Source organism: Astatotilapia calliptera, chromosome 3 (assembly GCF_900246225.1).
Source record: "Astatotilapia calliptera chromosome 3, fAstCal1.2, whole genome shotgun sequence".
In the NCBI taxonomy this organism is placed as follows: Eukaryota; Metazoa; Chordata; class Actinopteri; order Cichliformes; family Cichlidae; genus Astatotilapia; species Astatotilapia calliptera.
In genome coordinates, this window is record NC_039304.1 from 31623752 (window position 1) to 31638269 (window position 14518).

The 14518-nt window shown below is 43.0% G+C and overlaps 2 protein-coding genes across 2 annotated transcripts in view; both read left to right on the forward strand.

Annotated features, from left to right (window-relative positions):
- Positions 1–13456, forward strand: part of LOC113014294 (zinc finger protein 638-like) — a 64934-nt gene extending 51478 nt beyond the window's left edge. Inside the window, exons 32-35 of the mRNA XM_026155722.1 lie at positions 4764–5051; positions 12801–12917; positions 13004–13125; positions 13214–13456. Of these exons, the coding sequence (XP_026011507.1) occupies positions 4764–5051; positions 12801–12917; positions 13004–13125; positions 13214–13288 (602 nt within the window). The 3' untranslated portion in view covers positions 13289–13456. The remainder of the gene's footprint in view (positions 1–4763; positions 5052–12800; positions 12918–13003; positions 13126–13213) is intronic.
- Positions 5058–11833, forward strand: LOC113019249 (uncharacterized). The gene is made up of 2 exons (XM_026162818.1): positions 5058–6170; positions 8322–11833. The coding sequence occupies exons 1-2, from the start codon at positions 5466–5468 to the stop codon at positions 11793–11795; spliced, it is 4179 nt and encodes a 1392-aa protein (XP_026018603.1). The 5' UTR covers positions 5058–5465; the 3' UTR covers positions 11796–11833.
- Positions 13457–14518: the final 1062 nt, after the last annotated feature.

A 14518-nucleotide genomic window follows, 5' to 3' on the forward strand; every position in this document is an offset into this window, starting at 1 on the left:
TAGACAATATATTTACTGTAGGGGAGAAAAGACTTACAGTGGGGCAAAAAAGTATTTAGTCAGCAACTGATTGTGCAAGTTCCCCCACCTAAAATGATGACAGAGGTCAGTAATTTGCACCAGAGGTACACTTCAACTGTGAGAGACAGAATGTGAAAAAAATCCATGTATTCACATGGTAGGATTTGTAAAGAATTTATTTGTAAATTAGGGTGGAAAATAAGTATTTGGCCACCTCAAACATGGAAAATCTCTGGCTCTCACAGACCTGTAACGTCTTCTGTAAGACGCTTTTCTGTCCCCCACTCGTTACCTGTATGAATGGCACCTGTTTGAACTCATCATCTGTATAAAAGACACCTGTCCACAGCCTCAAACAGTCAGACTCCAAACTCCGCCATGGCCAAGACCAAAGAGCTTTCGAAGGACACCAGGAAAAGTATCGTAGACCTGCACCAGACTGGGAAGAGTGAATCTACAATAGGCAAGCAGCTTGGTGTGAAAAAATCAACTGTGGGAGCAATCATCAGAAACTGGAAGACATACAAGACCACTGATAATCTCCCACGATCTGGGGCTCCACGCAAGATCTCATCCCGTGGGGTCAAAATGATCATGAGAACGGTGAGCAAAGATCCCAGAACCACACGGGGGGACCTGGTGAATGACCTGCAGAGAGCTGGGACCAAAGTAACAAAGGTCACCATCAGTAACACACTACAACGGCAGGGAATCAAATCCCGCAGTGCCAGACGTGTTCCGCTGCTGAAGCCAGTGCATGTCCAGGCCCGTCTAAAGTTTGCCAGAGAGCACATGGATGATACAGCAGAGGATTGGGAGAATGTCATGTGGTCAGATGAAACCAAAGTAGAACTTTTTGGTATAAACTCAACTCGTCGTGTTTGGAGGACGAAGAATACCGAGTTGCATCCCAAGAACACCCTACCTACTGTGAAGCATGGGGGTGGAAACATCATGCTATGGGGCTGTTGTTCTGCCAAGGGGACAGGACGACTGATCCGTGTTAAGGACAGAATGAATGGGGCCATGTATCGTGAGATTTTGAGCCAAAACCTCCTTCCATCAGTGAGAACTTTGAAGATGAAACGAGGCTGGGTCTTCCAACATGACAATGATCCAAAACACACCGCCCGGGCAACAAAGGAGTGGCTCCGTAAGAAGCATTTGAAAGTCCTGGAGTGGCCTAGCCAGTCTCCAGACCTCAACCCCATAGAAAATCTGTGGCGGGAGTTGAAAGTCCGTGTTGCTCGGCGACAGCCCCAAAACATCACTGCTCTCGAGAAGATCTGCATGGAGGAATGGGCCAAAATACCAGCTACTGTGTGTGCAAACCTGGTAAAGACCTATAGTAAACATTTGACCTCTGTTATTGCCAACAAAGGTTATGTTACAAAGTATTGAGTTAGAGCTGGGCGATATATCGAGTTTTTAAAAAATATCGATATATTTTTATACGAGATATAAGATGTGACAATATCCTTTATATTGATATAGTCTGTTACGTTATAATTATACATGTGGAGCCGCAAGTTTGCGTCTCTTTCCTCCACTTTCGTCTTTACAACGTTACTCGGCCTCGCCTCTCCTTCACTGAACACAACTCCCCTCCTCCCCCATCGCTTCACCTGCAGGAAGCGACAAGATCAACACGGCAAATCTCCGTTAACGAGTTACTGCGCGCATCGACCCGTGCGTGGGGCTGGACGCCGTCAACGTGTTAGCTAGCTAACCACGCTAACGAGCTAACCACGCTAACGAGCTAACCACGCTAATGCCATGCAGCCCAGAGGTGCTGCACGGACTAAAATCCTTTCATTTTCTCAAAAGTTGACGGGCTTCAACGTAATATTACCTTACTGTGTTTAGGGACCATAAATAGCACCTGTTAAGAGACGTGGTTGCACAATTGTGAGCTTTTTGTTATGCACAAAAACAACATTGTTGTTATTATTTAATAAATGCTCATAATTTATTTTTGAGTAAATTTTATGTACATCTGCTCTATGTTAATAAAAGTGCCTGTGTGACATCTGGGACACAGCTTTGTCTAAGAACTCTCTTTTTGTTCTTACTTTATGGCTTTAAAAAAATATATTGAGATATATATCTTATATCGCCATCCAGCTAAAAAATATCGAGATATGAATTTTGGGTCATATTGCCCAGCCCTATATTGAGTTGTATTTTTGTTATTGACCAAATACTTATTTTCCACCCTGATTTATGAATAAATTCTTTACAAATCCTACCATGTGAATTCATGGATTTTCTTTTTCACATTTTGTCTCTCACAGTTGAAGTGTACCTCTGGTGCAAATTACTGACCTCTGTCATCATTTTAGGTGGGGGAACTTGTACAATCGGTGGCTGACTAAATACTTTTTTGCCCCACTGTATGTTAACATAAGATAAGATGTTTGCTCGGTGGCGAGTAGCCTTCCGTAATAGTAATAAGTCACGTAGATACTGAAGTGGCACATAACCCAGGAAGCTACCACAACTAAAGCAAGGTAGTTGCAGCAGGCTAACGTTAGTTTTTTAAAAAGAACTTCCAGATGTTTCTTTAGGTTGGAGCCTTTAGACCAGGAGTGTCAAACTCAATTGCACAGGAGACCAAACGTCAAGGCACACTTTAGGTCGCGGGCCAAACAAGATAAACATTTATTGAACACTAAAACAATGTTTTTTAAACATGAATATGAATTAAAAACAGACAGGAATATTATTCCAGATTAAATAAACTTTAAAAAAAAACAACTTTAATTTTAAATATTTTGCTCTCCATAAAAACATATCCTGTCAAAATTCTGCAATTTAGAAATATGAACATGCTGCCAAAACCCCAGAAAAAATAAATGAAAGCATTCACAAGGTTGGAGCCGCATGTAGACGGAGCTGGGGCGTTGCTTCAGGAATGGAACTAATAACCCGAGGGCCATTCAGTGTCGTAATTTTCCATGCTGTACAGTGCAGCGAGGAATGCCCAGACCTCTACATTGGAGAGACCAAACAGCCACTTCACAAGCGCATGGCACAACATAGAAGAGCCACCTCCACAGGACAAGACTCAGCAGTCCATCTGCATCTTAAAGATAAAGGACACTCTTTCGAGGATGCCAATGTTCACATTTTGGACAGAGAGGACAAATGATTTGAAAGAGGAGTGAAAGAAGCCATCTATGTCCACTGTGAGCGACCATCTTTGAACAGAGGCGGGGGTTTACGACACCAACTCTCTGCCATCTATAATCCAGTTTTGAGATCCCTTCCCAGACGCCTTAACGCCCACTCACATCCTGGGCCATCTGATCTCAGGAATTCACATGATAAGGTGGGGCCAGGTTTCACAATGAACTCACCCGAAACTCTGGCTGATTGGGGCCCACACCCAGTTTCACACCTTGGCTCAGGCGATTAGAGGATCATCAGGGGGTCCTTTTGTCCCTCTGTGGGGGGTTACTCCCACTAGGTTTATATCTGGGACTCTCCACCATTTGACCTTAGAACTGAAGAAGCTTCTCGGATGAGAGGTGAAACGTCTCTTAACTTAAAGAAGTCCAGACGCTTTTCTTTGCAAGTCACTTCACCACATCATACATGTCATGTCCATGAACTGACAGGTTTCCTTGCTGAGCTCAAAACCTCTTTTGAGAACTTTTCCCCAACTCAGTCAGCAGACCTCTGTATGATGAGGAATGTCGGCAAACTCTGAATCTATTTCCTACATAAAAGACTGAAACTGACGGTGATTTAAACTTTTAGCTCAGATAAAATTTACGGTTTGTGTTACGGTGATCATTACATGCTCCATTTTTGGGACTTTACCACACAGCCTTTCCTGGTGTGTGATATGCTGTCAACTCACCGGTACATTTCTCCTCCTGCATCAGCATCCTGCTGATTAGTCTGCTTTTTTCACCGCACAACACCAGCGCTCCATCTGTTGTAAGTCCAACAAGTTTGTCCCAGGGCAGTTTCACTTTGACATACGTTTCTGCTCAGGCTCACATTTGCCAAAATCTGCGTTTTGTCTGGACACAAGACGTTGCACACCTCCATCATGCAGCTCTTCAGAGTGGTAGCGGGCTGATGTGGCTTTCTCCTCTGATGCAATAAAACTTGCTTTCACAATAGCTTCACTTTGTGATTTTGCTCTGGTGAAAAAAGTCTGCTGAAATGTCAGATTCTTCTTTAGCTCTTCTACTTTCTGTAGTTTCTGCTCAGCATTTAGGTTTTTCAGCTTATCCTGACGTTTTGTCTCGTAGTGCCGTCTTAAATTAAATTCCTTAATTACAGCCACATTAGCTCCACTAATAAGACACACGGGTTTACCAGCATGTCTGTAAACATATATTCAGTCTCCCGCTGCCGGCGCTGAAAGGCTCTGCTTTCAGAATCAACTTTCCATCTCTTGTGCTGGCTCCAGGTCATGTAACTGGCGCACATACACAGGACACTTACATTAGACCCTCTCATTGTGTGTTTTGTTTGGGTTTCCAGCAATGTACCAAAAGTAGAGAGGGCCTAACATATGAAACAGAAAAATACGGCAGTTTAATCCATTTATTTCAATAAATTATCACCTATTTAAGGAGTAACTATAATGGAATACAGTTACTCATATTTTGTATTTTAAATGCATAACATCCGTACATATATTCTCCAGTGGCTGGCATCTGGGATAAAGTCGTGTCAGAGCTCTGAGACATGAAGCTTAATTAATGTTTTTTTTCCTCCCACAGTGAGAAAATCTGCTAGAGGGAAACCAGGGAGCACAAAAGAGACGGAAGAGGAGGAAACAACAGAACCACTGCCTCCAGCTTCTGTTAATCCCACTTTATCACAGGACCGAGACTCATCTGCGCCACCAGGTGACGGCCAGGCGGAGAGCCAGAGGACCGAAGAGGAAGCAGAGACCCAGCCTGATGCTGCACCTGCCTCTGCTGGACAGCAGCCAGAGTTTAAGTGTCCTGATAAGGAGACAGAGGAGGGAGAGGAGAAGGATGGATGGAGCACGGTTGGCATTAAAGGTACAAAGAGCTGCTTTAAATCAACAAACTGCATCACTCTGACAGCGAAAACACAGTAAACTGAATATTAAAAGAAAAATTGTATAGCCTGCTTCTGTTAGCCTACTAATAGCTTTGAGATGCATTTCCACTACCTTGTGGTGGTGGTAATATGTTTTGTGGTTGGTGCTAAGGGCCCCAGTGTGTGCCAAGAATATATCCCACACCATCATCCGCCTGAAATTTTGATACAAAGCAGGATGGATCCAAGCTTTCTGACCCTGCCTGTTAACTTGTTATTTTCTGTTTTATCGCGAGAGTTCTGTTGCCCGCGAGAGGGTTGTTGTTGTTGTGAGTGAAAAATGGCGGAACGAATAAAGCGCTGTGGATGAGAGTACGACGTCGTGTCTTTTCAGTTAACATTGGTAGCAGAGGATGGTTTCCAATTACAAAGTACCACCAAAGCTTGATGAAGCCAGGCCATACGAATGCTGGAAGAATGAAGTCAATATCTGGAGACGAGTTACGGAGCTGGATAAAAAGAAACAGGCACTCGCGGTGGCGCTGGGGCTCGAGGGAAGAGCCAGAGAAATGGCCATGGAGATACCCGTGGAAGATTTGGACAAAGATGACGGTATGGAAATACTGCTTGCAAAACTTGACGCGGTGTTTCAGAGAGAAGAGAAAGACCGCGCTTATGAAGCCTACTCGTGTTTTGACTCCATTGCAAAGAACCACAGCGTGTCCATGGCAGACTACATTATAGACTTTGAACAGCGTTATAACCGGATGAAAAAGTACAACATGACGCTGCCTGACGCTGTGCTAGCATTTAAGCTTCTAGATACAGCTAGTCTTGATGAGAAAAGTCGACAGCTTGCACTGACAGCGTGCACGGACTTAACATTTGCGTCTATGAAGTCTGCACTGAAACGGATTTTCGGAGGGAAAGTAACCGGAGTTTTCAGCGGAATTCAACTGAACCAAGAAGCAGTTTTCTTTACGGAACAAAAAGGTCCCAAATACAAACGAAACAACGGTACTTCGTCGCGGAGTGGACAGCGACAACCACTACAAGGTACCAACCCACTTGACAAGTTTGGCAAGCGAAGAAGATGTGCTATTTGTCAGAGCACTTACATATGTTATATATATATATATATATATATATATGTTTTATATATATATATGTTTTATATATATATATGTTTTATATATATATATATATATATATATATATATATATATATATATATATATATATATATATATATATATATATATATATGAAAGCCCAACAAGAAGAGGGCTTTCAGAGGGGGCAACAAAGAGGAGGTGAGGAAGATCCAGGTGTTACTAAAGGACAAGATCAGAGAGGCTAAGGACAATTACAGGAGGAAGCTGGAGTGGAAACTCCAGCAGAACAGCATGAGAGAGGTGTGGAGGGGCATGAAGACCATCACTGGATTCAGGCCAACCAACAGCAGGGGAGCTGAGGGAGGTGAGAATAGAGCCGACGAGTTGAATCTGTTTTTCAATAGATTCGACACCACAGCGTCTGCTCCCACCCCCACAACCTCACCTGTAGTCAGCCTGGAATCCAGAGCCACACCACTGTGCCAGCCTCTCTCTTCACATGTTGCCTCCTGTGAGATTCCTGACACCCCTCCCCCACCCATCACCTTCACTCAATACCAGGTTGAGATGCAAATGAGGAGACTTCACTCAGGCAAGTCTGCTGGACCAGACGGAGTGAGTCCCCTTGTCCTCAAGGCCTGTGCCCCCCAGCTGTGTGGAGTCTTTCATAAACTGTTTATGCTGAGTCTGAGTCTGCAGAGGGTCCCGGTGATGTGGAAGACATCATGCCTCGTCCCTGTACCAAAGACGCCTCGTCCCAGTGGCCCCCAGGATTACAGGCCCGTGGCACTGACCTCCCACATCATGAAGACCCTGGAAAGGCTCATCCTGGACCAGCTGCGACCCATAGTAAGACCACATCTGGATCCCCTTCAGTTCGCTTATCAGCCTCGTCTCGGAACAGAGGACGCCATCATCTACCTGCTCAATCGTGTCTTCACCCATCTGGACCAGCCGGCGAGCACTGTGAGGGTCATGTTTTTTGACTTTTCCAGTGCTTTCAACACCATCAGGCCGACCCTCCTGGGTGATAAGTTAGCAGCGATGCAGGTGGATGCTTCTCTGGTGTCCTGGATTGTTGATTACCTGACAGGAAGACCACAATATGTACGTCTCCCACAGTGTGTCTGACAAGGTGATTAGCAACACAGGGGCACCACAGGGGACTGTCCTCTCCCCCTTCCTCTTCACCCTCTACACCACAGACTTCAGCCACTGCACAGAGACCTGCCATCTTCAGAAGTTTTCTGATGACTCTGCGGTGGTTGGATGCATCAGCAGGGATGATGAGACAGAGTACCGGGCTGTGGTCGACTCCTTTGTCACGTGGTGTGAGCAGAATCATCTGCAGCTCAACGTGGCAAAGACCAAGGAACTGATCGTGGACTTCAGGAAGACCAGGAAACACTTGACCCCTGTTTCAATCCATGGGGTCAGTGTTGACATTGTGGAGGACTATAAATACCTTGGAGTACACATTGACAATAAACTGGACTGGGCTAAAAACACCACAGCACTTTACAGGAAGGGCCAGAGTCGTCTCTATTTTTTGAGGCGACTGAGGTCCTTCAACATCTGCCAGAAAATGCTGAGGATTTTCTATGAGTCTGTTGTGGCCAGTGCGATCCTCTATGCTGTTGCATGCTGGGGGAGCAGGCTGAGGGTCGCAGATGCCAACAGACTTAATAAACTGATCCGTAAGGCCAGCAATGTTGTGGGGATGGAGCTGGACTCCCTCAAGGTGGTGTCGGAGAGGCGGATGCTGTCCAAGATAAAGACAATGTTGGATAACACCTCCCACCCACTCCATGACATGTTGGTCAGTCACAGGAGCTCGTTCAGTGAGAGACTGAGATTACCAAAAAGCACCACTGAACGACACAGGAAATCATTCCTGCCTGTGGCCATCTCCCTGTACAACGCATCCACTTAACACACTGTTTGCTGCTACAACTACACATGTTTCTTTTCCAAATATTTATTTATAAGTGACTTATGTATGTATGTATGTATATATATGTATATATTGTACTATTCTTAGTTAGCGTATTGTCTGTCTTGTCTTAATGTTGGTTTAAAATGGAGCACTGTAACAAAAAATAATTTCCCCCAGGGATCAATAAAGTATTCTGATTCTGATTCTGATTCTGATACCACTGGGCGAAAGACTGTCCTCATCGTAATGGTGACCAAGTAAAGCTAACTGAAGATGGGAAAGTGGAGGAGTGTAACATTACTTTGTACACTAAAGCCTCAATGACAGACTCTGAAATCTTCCTGACTGAGGCATTGGGGTCAGCCATTATTGATACTGCATGTACACGTACAGTTTGTGGTCAGAAGTGGCTAGATAGTTACATGCGTGACCTCAGCCAAGGCCAAGTAAACAAGCTGTTGCAATCAGAAACCCCCAGCTCCAGACCATTTCGCTTTGGGGATGGTATTGTAGTGTATTCCAGCAGAAAAGTGAAACTTCCAGTCAAAATTGGACAAACAAAATGTGACATTGAAAGTGAAGTAGTTCCTGTTGACATTCCACTACTACTGAGCAAAACGTCTCTCAAGAAAGCAGGGACTGTTCTAGACATGGAGAATGACAGTGTTGTCATGTTCAAGCAGCCTGTTCCCCTAGAGCTCACTAGTTCGGGACACTATTGCGTGGACATTAGAGATGAAAATACTACAGAAAACTGCAATGAAAATGAAGTTCTCATGGTAACTGCTGAAATGTCTACAAAAGAGAAACAGAAAGTCCTTGTGAAACTTCATAAGCAGTTTGGTCATGCATCTGCAGAGAGGTTATTGAGGCTCATCCAAAGCTCTGGCAATACAGATAAACAATGTGCAGTTATTCTACAAGAGATAGTTCGTGACTGTGACATTTGTCAGAAATATTGCAAAACCAAGCCGAGACCTGCTGTTGGTCTACCCCTGGCTTCTGAGTATAATGAGACAGTAGCGATGGATCTACATGAGCTGGAGCCCAATGTGTGGTACCTTCACATCATCGACCACTTCACACGCTTCAGTGCCGGCAGCATCGTAAAGACAAAGAAAGCTGCAGAGATCGTCAACTCCTTCATTCACACCTGGATAAGCATTCACGGTGCCCCCAGACGGCTCTACACAGACAACGGCGGAGAGTTCAACAACACAGACATTCGGGACATGGCTGAAAACTTCAACATTGAGGTAAAAACAACGGCGGGGTATAGTCCCTGGAGCAACGGACTACTGGAGAGACATAACATGACACTTACAGAAATCCTCCTGAAGGTAAAAAAGGAACGTGGATGTGACTGGCACACTGTGCTAGACTGGGCCCTTATGGCCAAAAACAGTATGCTTAATGTACATGGTTATAGTCCACATCAACTTGTGTTTGGCCAAAACCCCAACCAACCTTCTGTGTTGATGGATAAGCCACCTGCCTTAGAGGGCACAACTGTAAGTGCAAGAGTAGCTGAACATATCTCAGCATTACATGCTTCCAGGAAAGCATTTACTGAGGCAGAGTGTTCAGAAAGGATCAGGAGAGCACTACGCAAACAACTTAGGCCTACAGATGACAAATATGAGGCAGGAGATAAAGTATACTACAAACGAGTCGACTGTACAGAGTGGAAGGGTCCAGGTGTAGTTATTGGGCAGGATGGAACTGTTGTATTTGTAAGACATGGGGGGACTCTTGTAAGAGTACACCAGTCAAGATTGACTAAAGTGGATTCACAGACTGGAGATAAACAAAAACCACACAGTACTACTGATGATGACAACAAAGACGCAGTTGAAAATGATGACACTGACACACCCGATGGTGAACAGAGTATTAGTGAGGAAGAAGACATCACTATTGACAGAGAAACTAACACTACAGAAAACATGTCTGTCACACAAACTGCAAATGAGCCCTCTACACCCACTGATCATGTCTCTGCTAATGTAAAGTTAAGATCAGGACAGCTGATTGCTTTTACCAACAGAGACAACGGTGTTCAACACACAGCCAGAGTGCTAGGCAGAGCGGGAAAAGCAAAAGGGCAATACAAAAACTGGTACAATGTGCAATATCTTGAGCATGATGGTAGTGAAGGTGAAAAGAAAGCTGTAGACATGTCACTTGTTGATGGTCTTTGCACTGAAGCTGAAAACAGAGATGCAGATGTACTCATAACAAAAGATATTTCCTTTGATTCTGCTAAGCAGCAGGAGATTGAGAGCTGGCAAAGTAATGGTGTGTTTGATGAAGTGAAAGACCTGGGTCAAAAATGTGTGTCTACTAGATGGGTCTGTACACTCAAAGAAACTACTAATGGTGTTGTCCCAAAGGCTCGACTTGTGGCACGGGGGTTTGAAGAGGTAAATACTAAAGAACTACAGAAAGAGTCTCCAACATGTGCGTCTGAGTCCCTCAGACTGGTGCTAGCTGTGATATGTCAAAACAAGTGGAGAGTAAATTCAATGGACATTAAATCTGCCTTCTTGCAGGGAATGGAACTGTCAAGAGACGTCCATCTTCGTCCCCCACCTGAAGCTGGCAAGGACAATGTTCTATGGAAACTGAAAAAGTGTGTTTATGGACTTGCAGATGCTTCACTTTATTGGTACAATAAGGTCAAAGACATTATGCTCAAAACTGGTGGTAAAATATCACAGGTTGATCCTGCAGTGTTCTATTGGCAGAATGAACAATCTGAGGTTACAGGAGTGCTTGCATGTCATGTTGATGATTTCCTTTGGGCTGGTTCAAGTCACTTTGCAACTCATATCATTCCTGTACTGAAATCTACCTTCCTTGTGGGCCGTGAAGAACATGACAGCTTTTCTTATGTTGGTATGGACATTTGTACAGTTAATGATGTAATAGAGGTGCATCAACAACTTTACATTGACAACCTACAACCGGTTCAGTTACAAGCAGCACGGGCTGTACAGAGGGAGGCTTCCTTAAGTGAAACAGAACGTGAGCAACTCAGGTCAAAAATAGGACAGATTTTGTGGGTTGCCAAACAAACAAGGCCTGATGTTATGTTTGACACATGTAGCCTTGGATCTAATATCAAAGATGCAACTGTACAGTCTATTCATGAAGTGAACAAAGTTATCCGTAAACTTAAGGCAGAGAAAGTGACTCTTAAGTTTCAGCACTTGGGTAACAGTGAGGATCTGGCATTGATTGTTTTCAGTGATGCTTCATTTGGCAACCTTCCTGATGGCGGTACTCAAGGAGGGGCATTAATCGTCCTTATGGGTAAAAAAATCAGGCGCATGGTCAGAAGTACACTGGCAGGAGAAACTCTTGCCATGTCAGATGGAATAGACAGTGCGCTCTTCCTGGCAACACTTTTTTCTGAGCTTACAACTGGTAACACTGGTCTGAACGCTCTTCCTTTGATCTGTGTGACTGATAATCATTCCTTGTTTGATGCACTCAAGTCTACTAAGCAGGTTACAGAGAAGAGACTGAGGCTAGAAATGAGCAGCATTAAAGAGCTCATACAAGCCAAGAAAATCAGACAGGTTTGTTGGTCAGATTCAAAATCTCAACTTGCTGATTGTCTGACAAAAAAGGGAGTTTCACCTTTAGCCCTTCTAAAGGCGCTAGATGAAGGACTCTGGATACTGTAATCCTTTATTTACAAAGTTGTCTTTGCATTCAAATGTACCATTGTTTATTGTGTGCAATGATAGTATGCTTCAAGTAAAGCAAAGCACTTTTGAAATGTTTTTTTGTTTATATAAATATATACATATATGTATACAAATGTTTACAGGGATGTGTTTATACTTTTATTTTATTTATTTTTTAAGAAAGAGGGAGATTGTTAACTTGTTATTTTCTGTTTTATCGCGAGAGTTCTGTTGCCCGCGAGAGGGTTGTTGTTGTTGTGAGTGAAAAATGGCGGAACGAATAAAGCGCTGTGGATGAGAGTACGACGTCGTGTCTTTTCAGTTAACACTGCCATCCTAATGTCACAGCAGAAATGGAGACGTTTTTTTTCTTTTACAGCGTTGCTGATCCTGTGTGAATTGGTCCCTCAGTTTTACGTTCTTAGCTTAGAGAAGTGGAACCCAGTGTGGTCTTCTGCTGTTGCAGCTCATCTGCTTCAATGTTGGATGTGCTGTGTGTTCAGAGATACTCCTCTGCATACCTTGGTTGTAATAAGTGTTTATTTGAGTTATTACATTCTCATCTGAACTCAAAAGTGCATTTTCTTCCAGTGAACTGCTGCTCATTTTGTCTTTCAGACGATTTTGTGTAAACCCTAGAGATGCTTCTTTGGGAAAATCCCATCAGTGAAATGCTAAGATTAGCAAACATGCCACATTTAAGTCCACGAAATTACTTTTCTTCTTCATTCTGATGCTCAGTTTGAATTTCAGCAGGTCATCTGACCATGTCTACATACCTAGATCACTGAGTTGCTGCCATGTGATTGGCCGATTAGAGATTTACATTAATGAGCAGTCAAACAAGTGTACCTAATAAAGTGGCTGACAAACATTTCACCTTTTCAAATAAATCAAAAATCATTTGTTTAATTACTTAAGTTATATTTTAATATTTTATAAACCCGGTGGCTCCTGCAGCAGATTTGTTGATGATTAATGTGTCGCTCTTTCCATTTTCAGTTGTGGGTAAACGCAGGAGGGAGCTTGTTGGACCTGAGGCAAAGCGATCTCGCTCTCAGTCTCCGTGTGTTGTAGCAGACTTCAGACTGCCTCAGTTCAACCCCAATAGCCCCCTCGGTGAGACACACACATAAACACACACGCACGCGATTCAAATGCTGTGTTAACACTTGTCTAATTTTCCTGTTTCTACTCCTCTGCAGGTCAGGAGTTTGTGATCCAAAAATCAGGATTTTTCTGTAACATCTGCTCTGTTTTCTACCTGAATGAGAAGACCGCCAAGGAACTCCACTGCTGCAGCCAGAAACACTACAACAACCTGCAGGTACGCATGCGCACACACCATTCAGTACACAAAATCACACTCTTGGCCTAACAATGTTTGGTTTCTCACTTTTCTGTTTTTTTTGTAGAAATATTATGAGAAACGTCGACAAAGAGCTTCAAAAACGTCATCTCAGATGTCTCAAGGCTCCGTTTCTGACTGATGGACCTGATCTACTGATTATTTTAACACATCACTGTGGAGAACAAGCCAATGTTTTTGATCCTACTAGTTCAGAAACTAAACTAATCACCGTGTGGTACCTTTTGTTGTAAATGATATGTCTTCATTCATAAATTGTTTTGTTTTTGTTTGTACAGGCTGGTGAAGAGCACAGTTTTAAAATGTTGTTATTATTTTATCTTTTATGTGAAAATGTTATTGAAAAATTAATAAATTTACTTAACAGGTCATCAGGAGGTACCTGACAGGTGTTAATAGTTTATTAAATCTTTTTTTTTTTTTTGGTCATTTACATCTTTGGCTTCAGTTTCTTTAGAAGAAAAGGGTCCATCAACCTGAGTGTGTCTCACACTTTCCAGACTCACTGGCTCAAGTTTGAAGCTGAACAAACCACCAAATTCGGTAAGAAGCTGTGAGGTTCAAAATGAGAAAGCTGAACTCTTGATAAGAGAGGTTTAAGGCTTAAGAGAATTTTAAGTGTCTGTGTCGTTGTTTTCACTCTTTAACCCAGCATTTTAACATTGAGACAGTAATATTATACATACCACATTTCATTACATGGCAAATCAGTGTGCTTAACGGAGAAGAACACAAAATCTTGGTTTACGATGCCAAATGGAAAACGGCAAAATCTAATTTCAAAAAAACAATGTCACCTTACTGCCACTAGAGGTCAGTAAATAAAGCCCAGAGTTTGTTTGAGGCTGGTTGAAGGCACTGAGATGTAAATACACTGTGCGGAGGTGGAGCAGTGCCTTGTGAGAACAACACATCTGCTTAACCTCCTCTCATAGTAGGTGTGGGGCTGGAGATGAGAATGGGAAAGCACTCAGACAACCGGACACAAAGACCCCAAAACACAAACAGGACAAGTAGACCATCAGTGGTACATTTATTTAAAATAAATCAGTCCCCTCATCAGAGTATATGATTCTTTCTCACGCACCTTTGTTTTGTGTCACCCTGTTTTTTCATCTTTGATGACACAGAATTCCTGACTATCTTTCTGGTGTGCTATAATTTTATTATTTTTATATAAGATAAGATAACCGTTATTAGTTCCACACGTGGGAAATTTGTTTCGTTACAGCCAAAACTGGACAGTGCAATGTTACAGCAGCGAAAATTTAGAAAAAATACTGGAATATATGATAATAAGAATAAGATACTGTACACAATAAAACAGAATAAAATACAATTTAGTCAGAAA

Bases quoted from the DNA above. Each gene is read 5' to 3' on its own strand.
- LOC113019249 (XM_026162818.1), top strand. From the start codon at position 5,466: ATGGTTTCCAATTACAAAGTACCACCAAAGCTTGATGAAGCCAGGCCA. The intron at 6,171-8,321 runs ATATGTTATATA...TGATTCTGATAC, and splicing joins CTATTTGTCAGAGCACTTAC to CACTGGGCGAAAGACTGTCC.